The sequence below is a fragment of the Cynoglossus semilaevis genome, chromosome 14, assembly GCF_000523025.1.
Source record: "Cynoglossus semilaevis isolate Cse_v1.0 chromosome 14, Cse_v1.0, whole genome shotgun sequence".
Lineage (NCBI taxonomy): Eukaryota > Metazoa > Chordata > Actinopteri > Pleuronectiformes > Cynoglossidae > Cynoglossus > Cynoglossus semilaevis.
In genome coordinates, this window is record NC_024320.1 from 27,550,355 (window position 1) to 27,565,044 (window position 14,690).

The 14,690-nt window shown below is 38.3% G+C and overlaps 1 protein-coding gene across 2 annotated transcripts in view; it reads left to right on the top strand.

Annotated features, from left to right (window-relative positions):
- The first annotated feature begins 5,488 nt into the window (after window positions 1-5,488).
- The window catches only part of aff1 (AF4/FMR2 family, member 1), an 18,522-nt gene continuing 9,320 nt past the window's right edge, over window positions 5,489-14,690 (top strand). The window contains exons 1-6 of one of the 2 annotated variants that reach the window (XM_008326236.3): window positions 5,489-5,979; window positions 9,822-9,942; window positions 10,384-11,157; window positions 12,977-13,018; window positions 13,800-13,886; window positions 14,178-14,211. In XM_008326236.3, the coding sequence (XP_008324458.1) occupies window positions 5,900-5,979; window positions 9,822-9,942; window positions 10,384-11,157; window positions 12,977-13,018; window positions 13,800-13,886; window positions 14,178-14,211 (1,138 nt within the window). In that variant the 5' untranslated portion in view covers window positions 5,489-5,899. The remainder of the gene's footprint in view (window positions 5,980-9,821; window positions 9,943-10,383; window positions 11,158-12,976; window positions 13,019-13,799; window positions 13,887-14,177; window positions 14,212-14,690) is intronic. The other variant, XM_008326235.3, reaches the window with a different exon arrangement.

The window sequence follows — 14,690 nt, forward strand, 5'->3', positions numbered from 1 at the left end:
CCGTGTTACGACCAGAGAGAATGATACAGTGTTGAAATGTATTTGTAAAATCATGTTATATGATTTGCTGATTTTATGTTGTAGCTTGTTTACCTCCAAGCTTATGAATTTAGAGAACTATGATTAGGGCCGGACTTGGTTACTTGGTGTTCCATTCAGGAATCTGACACTGGTTGGAGCCAAATACTCTGATTTGCCAGTTGTCTCCTTTCTGCACTGTGAGTCAATTCAATCCCACCATGGAAAATCAATCTGCAAATCACTGGCAAAAAAAAAGAAAACACATCCAAAAAGGCAATTTTTAGAGAGGGATATTTAAAGAGAAGTTCCAACTTACTGAAAACCTAGAACAAAAAAAAATGTTAACATGGCATTGATTGTCGTTTTTTTTCTATTTTTAATTCTGCTATTAAATTTGATTATCATCTATTTACAGGTCATGTGATGATCTAGAAAATCATTCTGAATGTTTGTTTCACACTGCTTTTATTTTCATATATAACGAGTAATTGTATTTGCAGCTGTCATTGATACCCTTCTTATTTGATGTGATCTTGTTTTATTTTTAAATGTTCTTTTTACTGTTGTATGCTTCATCTTACCTCACCACACATATTTGCGATAACTGCCACTCAGCTGCAATACATTACATGGTACTTTGGTTTTTTTTTTTATTGTTCTATATAATCATATAAACATTAGTACAACTTAAATAATATAATAATAAAGTTGATTAATTCACCATGCATGTTGTCACGTGTTTTTAAACTTCACTGGATTTTCTTGATTTGACTCTTGGCCCTTGATCAGTTTTTATTTCTGCCAGAAAGTCACATAACCAGAGGGAGGGAAAAGCAGTGGAGGAAATGTTGAAGAGGGAGGGAAAAAACTGAAAAGGAAATGTTGGCACTGTTCTTCAGAAACTCAGGCGCTGGTCAGGGGAAGAGACGCATGTTTTTGCTTTTGACAAGACTGTGTACATTTGTACTTTGAGCTTTAATTTACCTGTATTTTCACTGATGACACTTTGGCTGCGCTCATAAACCATAGATCGCAATCCAAAGCAAAGCTGCAGCTTTGCAGGAGAACAAGAGAATTTGACCTCGCAACAGAGCATTCAATGATTTACAGAAAATGATGCTAAAAACATTTTCTGTTTGGTGGCAATTCGCTTTACTGCCCTCACTTATTTTAGCTGCAGGGGCTGTTGAATGTTCGCAGAGGGACAACCTGCTGAGACCAAAACTGAAAAACAACATAGTGACAAATGGCTGTTTAATGGACTGCACTGAACTGACGTACGTCAGAAAACTACAACTCCAGGACAAAGACACCATAAGATTTCACGACTCAATCCAAGGTAAGAATCATCACATTTCAAATGCATTATGGGTTAGCATGAAAATATCACCATGTAAGTGCTTCGTACTTTGTTCTAAAAATAAGCAGCTCTAAATGCTGATGGATCATCTGTTGAGGAAGGTCAGGGTTCATATATATTTTATAAAGTGGTGCCCAAACTTGAGGAGCAGTGAGAAGTGGATATGATTATTAAATTAATTTTAAAAATATTTAGAAATATGTCATTTCATATATTGTCTCATATATAATGCTGCTTATTTGTGATATTAATCAATTTTATTTAGTCCATGTTGAAAAAATGTTTATATACTGTATATATATATATATGTCTATATATATGTATATATGTATGTATGGTGTATACCAGGCATGGGCAAACTAAGGCCTGGGGGCCGGATGCAGCCCATTCAGCTTTGTAATACGGCCCGTCAAACTTGTCCAAATTATAGCATTGGTTTGTATTGTGATTTTACTTCTGCCTTTTCTCGCCAATGCCCATATTTTCCCTATAGAAAATATATGAAAATATGGCATAGAGAAGGCTAAAAAGCATTTTAGCCTTTAATTTAGCCTTTATGCATGACTTTTACATGTCATTTATCTTGGTTCACATGAACGCTCCATCTATCGGCTCCTGACCCGGCCCCCCTGTCAAATTTAGGACCAACTGTGGCCCACGGATCAAACAGTTTGCCCACACCTCGTGTACTGTATACTATATATTAAAAGCCCAAGCCAAAAGTAAAATGTCCACATAAAACTCCCATTACTCATTAGTCACTCCCCTTGCTTTTATGCGTGTCTTTTGTGTGTTAAAACAGTAGCTTATGAACTCATATACACAGACACTAAATCACTTCTTCTTTCCAGGAGTAAATACTGGTGAATACTGCTGGCCCATAGAGCTACAGTGCATCATTGGTGAGAACTATCACAGTGCCTACGTGGTGCTACCTGTGAACATATCTGCAGTTGGACATGGACAACTGGACGTCCAATCTACTGACGGTGGACACAACCGTTTGACTGAACACACCAGTCCAACAACGCTGGCGGAGGACTGCGGCCTCCGCTATGACGTCACAGGGCATTTCAGCATGCAAGAGTCTGAGATGCTCTTCTGCATTCGCATCGTCAATCAGCAAGACAACCTGTTGGACAGATGGTTGAAATGTCCTCCGTTTGTGGTCACTTTCTGGAAGAGGAATTCAATTGAGTCGAACTAACAAAGCGGGGGATAAAACATACCATCTGGATGTTTTACTAAAAAAAAAGAAAGAAAAACCTCTCGAGGGATTATCATTAAGCTAATTAAGAAGATGCACTGTTATAAAAAGGCAGTTCAGACAGATGCCCTTTGTATCACTGTTTTCCCTTTTTTTAAAAAAAAGATTTCTCTTATGTCATTGTTGGTGTGTAATTAGATAAAGACCATAAGCTAATAATTAGCTAAGGGTACTAATCACTTGTTTGTTGATTTGTTGAGCGGAAGAAAACAAAACTTGCTTTGTTCATATCTGTCTGACTTATTTACTCGGCAGTTTCCCACTATTTCTACGTGTTAAAATGCGTTTAAAACTGATTAACTCCGTACATTTATTAACTCATTGAGATGTTTTTTCCAGTTTCCATTAGTGATGTGTCGTTCGCGAGTGATTCGTTCAAAATGAACTCGTGACTCCCGAGTCATATGAAATGTGTTCGTATGATTCGTTCAAAATGCTCACAAATCACTCTGCAAACTAATCTATGGCTGTGAACTAATCTTTCACTACGAACTAATCTTTCGCTGTGAACTAATATTTTGCTGTGAACTAATCTTTCGCTTCGTTCTCGCAGATTCGCTTCATTTCAGAGCTCGGGTCTCTTTTGCTCTCATTCATCTTCACATTGTGGTGTGGTTCTATTTCTTAGCTTTTCGCATGTCTTTAATTGCTTATGGCATTTTGTGTACTTTGTAGACTTTGTCAGCAGAAGCAAACCATGTTGCCTTCAGTATTTAGTGTCGGAGAACCACAGCCTTCTTTACAACGCCCACAATAGAGCTAAAGCGCCACCTGCTGTAAAACGAATGAAATGATTAGTTCAAGATTCGTTCCCGACTCGTTCATTTTACTTTTCGAGAGTCAAAGATTCGAATCAATAAAAAGAGTCGGTCTTCATCACTACGAGTTCATCGATAGCTGCCTTTTTGGAAAGTATACATATTCCAAGGTCTCGTTATAAAACTGTTAGCCAAAGTGTACAGATACATAAATAAAAGCATCGGAAAGAGAAACATCATTACATAATAAACATTATAATAAAACATAATAAACAATGTAATTAAACATTAAAACATAAAATAGCAATAACATAAAATCAGACAGTCAACGTCTTCTTGCGAACAAAAAATACAAAACAAAAACAAAGGCCAAGGAGAAGAGATATAGAAAAATAGATATTAAAAAAACAATCTGAATAAACAAAGTTGATATTACATAAATATATATATAAATAATTTATATATATACTTGTTTTGTGTATTTGCTACATTCCAGCAGTGCATAGCCTTCTAGACTGACTGTCAAACTAATGCATTTAAAAAGGTTTGACTTAAATACATGCCATTTAGAACGATATACTGCTAATTAGTTGGAACAATATGTTACACTGGCTTAAATCTGTTGTTGATCCAGATACTTCAAAAGTAGTACGGCGTTGTTCAGTGAATGAAAAAAAGTATTATTTAATTGTGTTTTTTTTTTAAATATGTGTTATCTTGGTAATATAACATGACAGTGTACTACTGAAATCCTATCTTTCTACTTAATGTTACATATGGTGAGGTAAATAAGAGGATGGTCTTTGTTCTCATGGTAAACATATCAGAGTGAGTATGAATTTTACTCTACTACAGTCTTTTTAATATTTGAATACTCTACATATAAACAATGTATTTGATGGCTTTTGCGTGTTCATCTTTGTTACAGCCGAAGTTCTAGATGTATTCACTGAGGCAAGGTTCCATAAAGATTATAATGTGCATATGAGATGTGTTGGTTGTTCCTGCCATTAACTGTAGAATTATATTGATAATGGATAACTGTTAATATATATGTATGTATGTATGTATGTATGTTTTTGAGACGCATAGACATCGTTGCTGTGTAATTATATTAGTGGTTTCATAAAAGATGAAGCTTCAGCTCTGTTTGTGATTTATTCAGGTACTACATTGGAAATAATGTACTGCCACCTACTGGACTTCCACTGAGAAATAGTAATGTGTCATCTAACCACTGGATGGCAACCCAACCACAGTGCAAATATATGTGAGGGATTGTGGTACATTATGGGGGCGGGGGATTCTTTTGTGATAACTATATCTACAGTATATGTACTGTGACACTAGCGTTTATATAAACTGTCTTATGTGTTGCTGATTTAAACAACATTGTTGTTAAAAGTCACGTCGATGTATTTATTAACTGCATTATCACAGGTGCTAAAGTGTGGCCGCGGAATTAAAATCTCATTTAGAGGAAAATAAAGGGCTAGGAAATGTTCGTAAGATACAAAATTACCTTTAAAATGCCTCATTATTGGGGCGTTTTGCACAGAAAAATCACAACCCAGACAGGAAAAATATAAACTTATCTGAAATGTCTAAATTCCGTCAAGTAGAACTTCTGACAAATAAGTACAGTAATACAAAATAAAACAACAACAAAAAACAAAACAAAACAAAACCCAAATGTAGTCCAAAGAGACCAAGAAGATAGATTATTTGATATCATTTAAATACATTTTTCTTATTTTAAAAAGGCCAAATTCTGGAAAACGTTTAATTAAATAATTAACTATATGTAACAAAGATTTACAAAAAATATATATACTATTACAGGCAACAAAAAGCTGTGGAGTAAGAAAACCACGTGACCAAGAAAAATGCTAAAAGTTGATCAGGACTTCACTTTAAAAGCCCAGACTATAATTAATAGACAGTCAGATCATTCAAAATGGCCACGGAATCGCCACTTATGAGAACCAGCATATTTATAAAGGTGTTCATTAAAAATACTACAGCTAAAAAAATAAATAAATGTCTTCCTTGGCGACGACAGTCTGAAGTAAGAGAAAAACTCAGTCCCAGATAGCAGATGACTGTACCATGTCGGACACACAGGGGTAGCGCTTAAAAGTTTGGTCAAACTATAAAAATAAAGAAATAAGAGTAATAATTATTGCGTTTGCTGTAGCCATTTTAATGTGTTAATTCTGTGAACGGTTAAATTAGTATGTTGGGTGTTTTTTGTGAGAGTTCAGTGCAGTTTTGAGTGTATAAATCCGCTCCTGGTCCCCGGGTGGTTGAAGAGTAGAACAGTCCAGTGGACAGCAGTGAAGAGACGAGTGTCGACCCAAACACGCAGGGAACTAGTAGACAATTCGTAAACAACTGCCGTTTGACAGTGATTTTAAATGAACTAATCCAATTCAGAGCTACCACAATGTGACGGGGCAAGAGGGGCAGCTCGCTGAAGACTGTCACCAGCACATGACAGCCAACTTCGCCTGCAGCCAGAGCCGCAGCACGACGAGCAGCAGCAGGAGGAGCACCATGGCATCTCAGCCGAGGTAGGCAGACTCATCCGCGGCTAACTGCTAGCTGCGGGGCCGTTGCTCCGCACTCCCACTGCGGAGTCTAAATTTGACTGGTAAATTTAACGTGCACAACAGCGGCTAGCCGTGTGAGTGTGAAACTTTCAGTAAAAGTTATGAAATGGGAGAATAAGTCAGGCAGGAGTGACGTTTTTGCAGTGTTCTTAATGAGCACAGGCAGGAATCAGCTGGAAAATCAGCCCGAACTCATTTTTAAACCCAGCTGATAGTCCGGGTCACCGGTGTTTACGACAGCTAATCTGCTCAGGTTGGCATTTTCAGCAGTGTCTGCACAACATGTTTGTGGTAAATGTTAAATAAGAGAATATAATGAACTAAAACTTTTCGTTAATGACTCAAAATAACTTTGATAAATTCACAACGCAGTTCGTTTATTTATGAGGATTTCTATTAATTGAGAGAGTGGTGAGCTGATGTTTAATCGATTTGTAACACCTCTAGTTTCGCCTTTTTAAAAATGTGATTTTTGTCCTGCTTTATTCTCTCCGCCATAAAGATAAACAGAGAACATTTGTGGGCAGAAGAATTACATTTAAGGACTTTGAACCTTGTTTACAACACTTTTTCAGCGTATTTCTATAATTGAAAGACTAGATCCTTTATCAAGTCATTATAGGTACTGTTCTAATTAGTGATGAAGTCCTCCTGACTCCTAGTCGTTTTACTTGATGTCTCCCAAGTACCAATCATTGTCATTTATTTTGATTTATGGTTATTGTCATGTTTTCCTGTTTTCTTCTCTCTAACCTTTTTGGTATTATAGATGATGTAAACGTCAAGTGAGTGCTCATATACAATGTAGGAGGGTTTGTCTATACAGCATTATTTGTTTGGAGTTTCCATGAGTTCTGGAAAATCAGAAAACCAAGAAAATTGATAAAAATTCCACTCATGAAAAATAAATGAAAAATTACAAAAAAACCAAACTCAAATCTCCTGGAAAAGCTTTTTTTCCCCACAGAAATGTATTGACGCCATAAACTGATCCAATTGGCCTGTCACCCTGTCAGTGTCAGTCTTTACTTTCATATACAATGTAGGAGGGTTTGTCTATACAGCATTATTTGTTTGGAGTTTCCATGAGTTCTGGAAAATCAGAAAACCAAGAAAATTGATAAAAATTCCACTCATGAAAAATAAATGAATAATTACAAAAAAAACCAAAATCAAATCTCCTGGAAAAGCTTTTTACCCCACAGAAATGTATTTCTTGTCCCCATGCTACACCTGACGCCATAAACTGATCCAATTGGCCTGTCACCCTGTCAGTGTCAGTCTTCACTCTCTATTTGACTATTTGACTTTGTCACTAACTTCTATTCAGGACTTAGACACCTAGAGGCAAATTTAGCATTATTCCCATAGAAGAATGCTGCTTAGACTCTGTGGTGGGTGAGTGTTTTTTCCTCCCTCAGCTGCACAGACACTTCCATCTGTTGTTCCATGTTGAGAACATAAATGTAGAAATAATTTTGGCAAAAGTACAGAATTGAAGGTACCACTGTAAAAAGGACCACTTTTCAACGCACTAGGACAGGTTCCTCAACCTGTGGCTCTCAAGCGTCTGCAGTGGCGCCGTACAAGACCACATGCAAGTTTTGCGAATGGACCAAAATAAATGGACTTTTTTCAATGTATAAAAAAACCCCCATTATTGATGAATCAAATGGAACAGTATTCCACAGTGTAGCGGTTATCATCATGCCTGCTCACACATCTGCCTTACTTGCAGAAGGTCCACATATACCACGTATAGTTCTTGGTGCCCCCAAGGGGTAGTCTGTTAGAGCAGTTCTGCTCTTATCACAACAGAATTCCCGGAGCGGGCTCATTAATGTTTGAAGTTATGAATTATCATTATTTATCATTATAAGTTGTTAGAACATAGGACAGGACTGTACAGTTTCAAATCAGGGTTAAAACCAATTGTAAACGCTACATTTTTCAGCCGGCGTGCTAACATCAAAACATAATGGTCTTGTCCTCTTAATCTAAAGGCCAGCTGTGCAATGTTTACTTCAGGTCACTCTAGGTGACTTTGGGTAAACAATAAACCAATTGTCAACACTGCACTACTGTCATCAGTGAAATGGTCCAAATGAGTTCACGGCTCCATTAGTGTTTATAGTTACAGAGCTGTGCATTAGGATGACAAAGGATTATAATACTGGGAAGACTCTTTTGCTAAATATCACAGTGTCAGATTCTTGATATTGAAAAGGATTGGTCAAACGTCTTCTTTTTTTTTTAAGTAGCCACTTGGGTTTGATAGACTTGGTGATTTTGTTCATATTCTATTACATCTCATTGTTAATACCTGTTCTTTTTTGTTCCCTCAAACGTTGTGCTTATTGTTGCTACATAAAATATTAGGACTTCATATTTCAAGAATAAAGATGGGCTTTCCTTCTTCTCTATGACTGTAATTTCTCAGCATTGGATCAATGAAGTACATCTATCAATCTTTGCCAACATTTATTTTATCAAATAAAAAACAACCTATTGATTCGAGAGGTCAGTCTTGGGTCAACACGTCTCTTTACCTTTGGTTGACCCATCCTTGTGATGTCCTCACAGTTAGTCCAGTTTCTCTGTTACTGTGATGACTAAGTTCACATCTGTTTGGCTTGGTCCCAAATCTTTACTTGCTAGACTTGTTGCCATGGTAGCATCCCATAGGGGTTGCTGCCAGTAAGCTTGATCAACACCTAAATTTGGGAGAAATATCTGCCAAAAACATCTGAGCATGTTAGTGTTCAGTTACCCTGAGTCTGTAGGAAGTAATAAACTGGGCACGGAGCCCGTGTTCAAGCTTGTTATTTAACAGTAAGTTTCACTAAATGAAGCCAGTTGCTTTTCTATGTTTGATGAGGCCCAATCATAGCAGTTTTAGCTTTATTGCATGAATTGGTTGTGTGACATCTTCAGGGACCAGAAAGAGCAGATGTGGATGTTTTGGTGAATCCTCATGGCATCTGTTAGTCTAATTACACTTGGCCTTAGCTCGATGGGCATTATGTTCTCCCATTAGACGGTGCAGCTCTGCCCCTCGGGTCGACGAGTCTGCTGTATGATGCCACTTTTCTGCACTCCTTAAATCTGAGTAACTTTAGTAAACAATAAAATGTAAAGATTTGATTTGTTTTTTGTAGTTGTAGTTTGTTATGGTTGCATAGAAACTGAACAAAAATCTTGAGTTAATGTTAAATAGCAGAATGTGGAACAGGTTGTGTTGTGATCTAAGGCACAGCTCAGTGGTGAGTGTCAAATATCTTAATCCAATTCTCTATTTTAATGTTTTACAGAGTTTGATTTAATAAGTTGTTGTTGTCAAGTAGATAAATTCTTATGTGAATTATATTGTGGCTGATTTATGTTTTATTATTTATTACTATATCTTTATTTTATTTTTATCATGTTACATTTCATTCTCTGGTCTTATTTCTGTGTGTTATATAGTGTTTAATATATGAATATTTGTCTGTCTGTACATATGTGTGTATCTGTATATATGTAGAGTATAAACATATATATATGTATATACACATACATCTGCCATATACATTATCTTTTACTTTATTTTAACAATATTGTGTACAGTATTTTTACATCATATATAGTGTTTTTATTTTCTGTCGGTTTGTCTCAAATGCAGCTCTTCTACTTCTACCTTAACAAACATTTTGTTGCACACAAACAGAACGAGGATTAAAAGGAAACACCCTTAAATCTTGAACCTTCAGAATGTCCCTGCAGGCTTAATCTAGGAGACTCTGTTTCTTTGTAATGTTGTGTAGTGTATACAATGAAGAAAGAAACCTCCTCCGCCTCCGAGCATGGGAACAGAGGAACCAAGACACCAACCAAGCCAAAGGACTTAACCACGAGAATGTGCCACTGTTTGGGGAGCCGTACAAGGTAAAGTCAAGATAAGTCACTGTGTCAGGACTGCTAATGGGTCACTTTACAATGATCATTAAAGACAGAAAAAGACTGGGATTTTTTAAAAGCTTTTTAAAAATGGGTAAGAATTTGTTTTAACCTTTTTCTAAATGGTAGAAAATAAAACGGTCCCTGCTGAAAATGTCATGTTAGAAACCACATTTTTCCAGCACAATATTGGCTATGATTGCTGAAAATGTCATGTTAGAAACCACAATATTGGCTATGAGTTACTTTAGAAAATCTCTGTCTCTTGACAAAGTCAACAGTTGCATGGTGGTAAAACCTTGTCAGAGTTTTAAACATCTATATATTAAACAAACTAAGGTTGTCAAGGTATGTTAAGATTAAATTCACTTTTCTGAAAACCTGTTTGTAAATGAGATAGTTATGACACTTCTATCTCTCTGTGGACAGGTGAACAAGGGTGATGAACTGGCCAACCGTATCCAAAGGATGCTGGGCAGTTATGAGGACGTGAACAGTTCAAGTCCCCTCACCATGGAGCCTTTACCCATTCCTGGTTCTGTCACTGCTGCACAGTCAGATCAGTGTCAGCCAAATACGGACAAGTCAACTAAAGCTCCATTCCACCATCAGGTCCATTACATGTCAACCTCAAACCCGACGTGTAGCAGTTACTCCTCTGAGTCTGTAACGGTGTCTGCTGCCAGGTCTCCTCACCACCACGGACATCCGTCCACTTCATCGAAGGTTTCCTTGAACCAAGGTCAGGACGGACGGACTGGAAACTCGGCACAACAGCAACAAAAAAAAACTGAAGTCTCGTCAGATGTCATGTCAGATGATAAGCCCCAGCAATTGCCACATTCCCATAACAATGATATGGACACCAGGGATACCTCAGCTAGGCACCGGGAGTCATCAGATTATCCTTCTGATTGTGTGGATGTTCTCGCTCTGAACACTAATCTGTCCCCTAAAGAGTCGTCCCTGACTCAGGGCACCAAGACACTTCCATCCCAGACTTTTCCTCCACTTCTTCCATCTAAGCAGCCCAGTGTAGTCATGACCCAGAAACCAACAGCCTATGTGCGGCCCATGGACGGGCAGGACCAGGTGATTAGCGATTCTCCTGAGCTGAAGCCGTCACCAGAGCCGTACGCACCACTGCCAGAGATAATCAACAAGTCTCAACCGGGGAAAATGAAGACCCTTCCACCGTTGTTGGTAAGTGGATCATCTTGTAGACTTGGCTTAGCTGAGAATTCTGGGTAATTTTTGGCACCAAAACACAACAAGACATTTAATCTCTTTTACTGAGGACTAATACTAATCATAACCATCATAAGGTAGAATTAGGATGGAGTTGTTGGATATAGTAAGTAGCAGTTGTAGTTGTAATGAACCACTGTGACACGGCACTGCTGAACATCCTGTGTGGTATTTCTTCTTTGTGGAGAACCACTGAGTTTGGTCTTGTCGTTTCTCACCACTCGTTTGTTGCAGGGCCAGAAAATGGAAGATTATTCTTATTTTTAATTAGATATTCCTCTTGTTTAATTCGGTATAAGGTAGTTTTCAGCTTTAGATCAAAGTCTTCTGAAAAGGTCAGAATTTAGAAAAGAATATTTAGGTTAGCCGAAGATGGCTGCTCAGAAATAGTACCGTGTGGGTTGAAACAAGAAAAAAAAAAATTCAGAACTTCTATACCTTGAACTTTCATGCAATATAAATAGACCAGTGGAATCAGGGATGAAATGTGTTTTTCATAATTCTGATGTTTTGTTTTGACCTTTCAGACAGCGCCTTGAGCGGTTTGACTGAACTAGGTTCTATTCATCTCTGTCAAACATAAACTTAAGGCCACGCACGCACACACACACACACACGTACACAAACCTTGCACCTGCAGCTCTTCACCCCCCCCTCAGCCCCCCTCCCTCCCCCCACTTTCCCTGCTGCAGAAAAGCCGCTCTGCTAAATGTGCTGCTGTTTTCACTGCTGGGACTAATCCAGAGCAGGATATCTAAGCTGTGACTCATTCCTCCGTTGCTCAGCAGCTCCACTCCTTATTTAAGTTTGTCTCCTGCACCGAGTGTGTGAGGCTTTCACACTGCATAACTTTTGAATTGTTTGTTTTTTTAACGAAATAGGTTTTCATAAAGCTGTCACTGCTGATTGTAGACGCAGTGAAAACGTTGTTAATTAGACGTCTAGTTTACCGCTGGACTGGTTTTTCTGGGACTAGTGACGTTCGGAATGTTGTTTGTATGAAAATATGTGGCAGGACAAATTAATTTGCCTGTTAATTTGGCACCACAGTCCCTGTCTGTGCGTCACTGGTGATGTCAAATGTTAAAGTTAGGGACATTGGCACCAAGTCTACTCTGACTGGTATCATTTCTCTGTGTTTGTGTGAGCCCTGAGCTACCCCCCCCCCACCATCATACCTTCACCCTGTCATCAGCAGAACAATAAATGAGCTTTGTCACCCACTTGCATAACTTAGGGCCCATTCAGTCTGACCTTATCTCCTCAGTGTCCATTCAGAATGAAATACGTGAAAGAGAGGTTTGAAAACAAACTGAAATTCTGATTGTTGACTCAATTCAAACACGCTGTTTATCTGATTTTTTTTTTTTTTTTTTTGAGGTCAGCCTTTGTCGCAGCCTGATAGGTGGTGTTGCAACAACTTGTCCACTGTTTGAGGACAAGCTTGTTGTCACACAACAGCCTCCCAACATAACCCTGCATCATACGGACAGATGTTTCTAATGCGGCCTCTCATTGTTCTCCCCTTGTCTGGTTTGTTTCAGTGCTTCTGTGGTCTTGACCAACCATAATGAAAGTGGACATTTTTATATGCCAGAAGAATATAACTAGGCTCAAGATCTCATTTAAATGCCATTCCTTGATCTGCAGAGCTCTAAGATAAACAGCAGCTTTTGCAATACTCGTGAGAATGTCAAAGAAAAACCCTACGTATGTTTAGGCCAGGTTCAAGTTAAATCAGTTTGAACTTCAAATATTTGTTTCACTTTTACAGACCAAGACAAATGAAGCCCTCTGTGTTGAAGACATCTTAAGGGTAGGTCCATTTATTTTACTGCACTTGCACATCAGTCTGATCCGTTTGGCACAAATAAATGTAATAAACGCGTGTTGTGTGTTTATTGATAGAAGCCAAGTAAGACCAAAAAAGTTTATACAAATAAATCTAAAAAAACCATCGAAGGGTGGCTGATTCCTGTGTTTCTGTGGAAATCACAGAAGGGTAAATAGTACTGACTAAAATGAATCTGTTCTGTTATGGGCTGTCTGTGGATTTATCTGTATTTATTATGGTAAATCACATTCCTAAATATTACAAAGAGCGTTTTTTCCCTGTACACTGCTGACACAGAAAGACTAATAACAGCAGGTCCATATCTGTGTTTCACTCCTGTTTTTGTGACCAATGCAAACGTTAAGATGATTGTTATCAAAAAAGATGCAGAAGTGAAACTCAAATGTATCTCCAATCCCCTATCTCTGCAGCGCCCCTCCCCCCTCGCCCGCCACATGCCAACGCATTCATAGCTAATGCTAATAAAGTAGCTAATAAAACGTTTCCTCTTTATTTTATTTACAGTATAGCACTGTGACCAAAAAAAAAATACAAGTAAAACAATTGAAGTTACAATGCAGTTATCTTCCTGTGACACGAATACAGATACACTTTGCTACACAACCCCTATGTGGGCCCGCTCCCTACTTTGAGAACCCCTGCATTAGAATGGACAGTAAAACATGACGCCCAGTCTGTGATTTGAAGCTGAGTCCTCCACTATGCTTATAACCAGCAGTACGCTCTTCGTTATTAACTACAGGAAATGACTCATGCCTGGCCTCCTCTCCTGACTGCTCTACACACGCCCAGTGTTGAAGCGCCCTCTAAGTCCCCGTTCTCAGCCAAGGTAAGAGCAGAAAGGCAGAAAAATAGTGGAAATCTGGACGAGGCCTGTGCCTGCCACACACTTGCATTGACCTCCCAGTTGACTGTGAGGAAACACATACTGTGATGCACACATTGACATTTAGCTAATCCGTGTCCACAGAGTAAGATATCAGCAGAGAACCTTTTAGTTAACCAATTCAAGAATGAATGTCATTAAAACATCTGTTCAGTCAAACAAACAAAGAAAAAGGAAGCAAGGAAATCTACGATCCAGATGATGGCTGGTTGTTTTTTTCTTCTGTCCTCACAGGAAGCAGAGCGTGTCCCTTCATGTCCAGCACAGAGTGAGTAACGAGGGGAGAAAAAGTACATGTGAACTGAGAACAAAGAACACGTTGATAGGAGAAAGAAAACAAAACTGCATGTTGTCAGTGAAGGAGGTCTGTCCTTCTGTGTTTACTCTGTGTCAACCACAGAGCATTCATCTGCCATTGTCAAGTCTTCACAGTCTGTAGGTAAATATTAAAGGTTTAAAGCTTCATTGTTAAAAGTTGGTGTGGCCCAACTGTTAGTGATTTTAAAACCACTTCTTTAAAAAAAAAAAAAAAAAAAATCTGCTCTACGCCCCTGTCTCTTGTCGGTGATATTTCTGTGACATCTGGTTTTACCAGTCTGTCCGCTTCACTCATCTGACCGCAGTATGTCAGCTGGTATGAAAAGAAATGACCCTATAATTTCACCTGCAATTAAAGTAATAGAGACAGAGTAGCACAGTGAGACAAAGACTAAGTTTTGTTTTCCTTTTGTTTTGTTACTGGTTCTA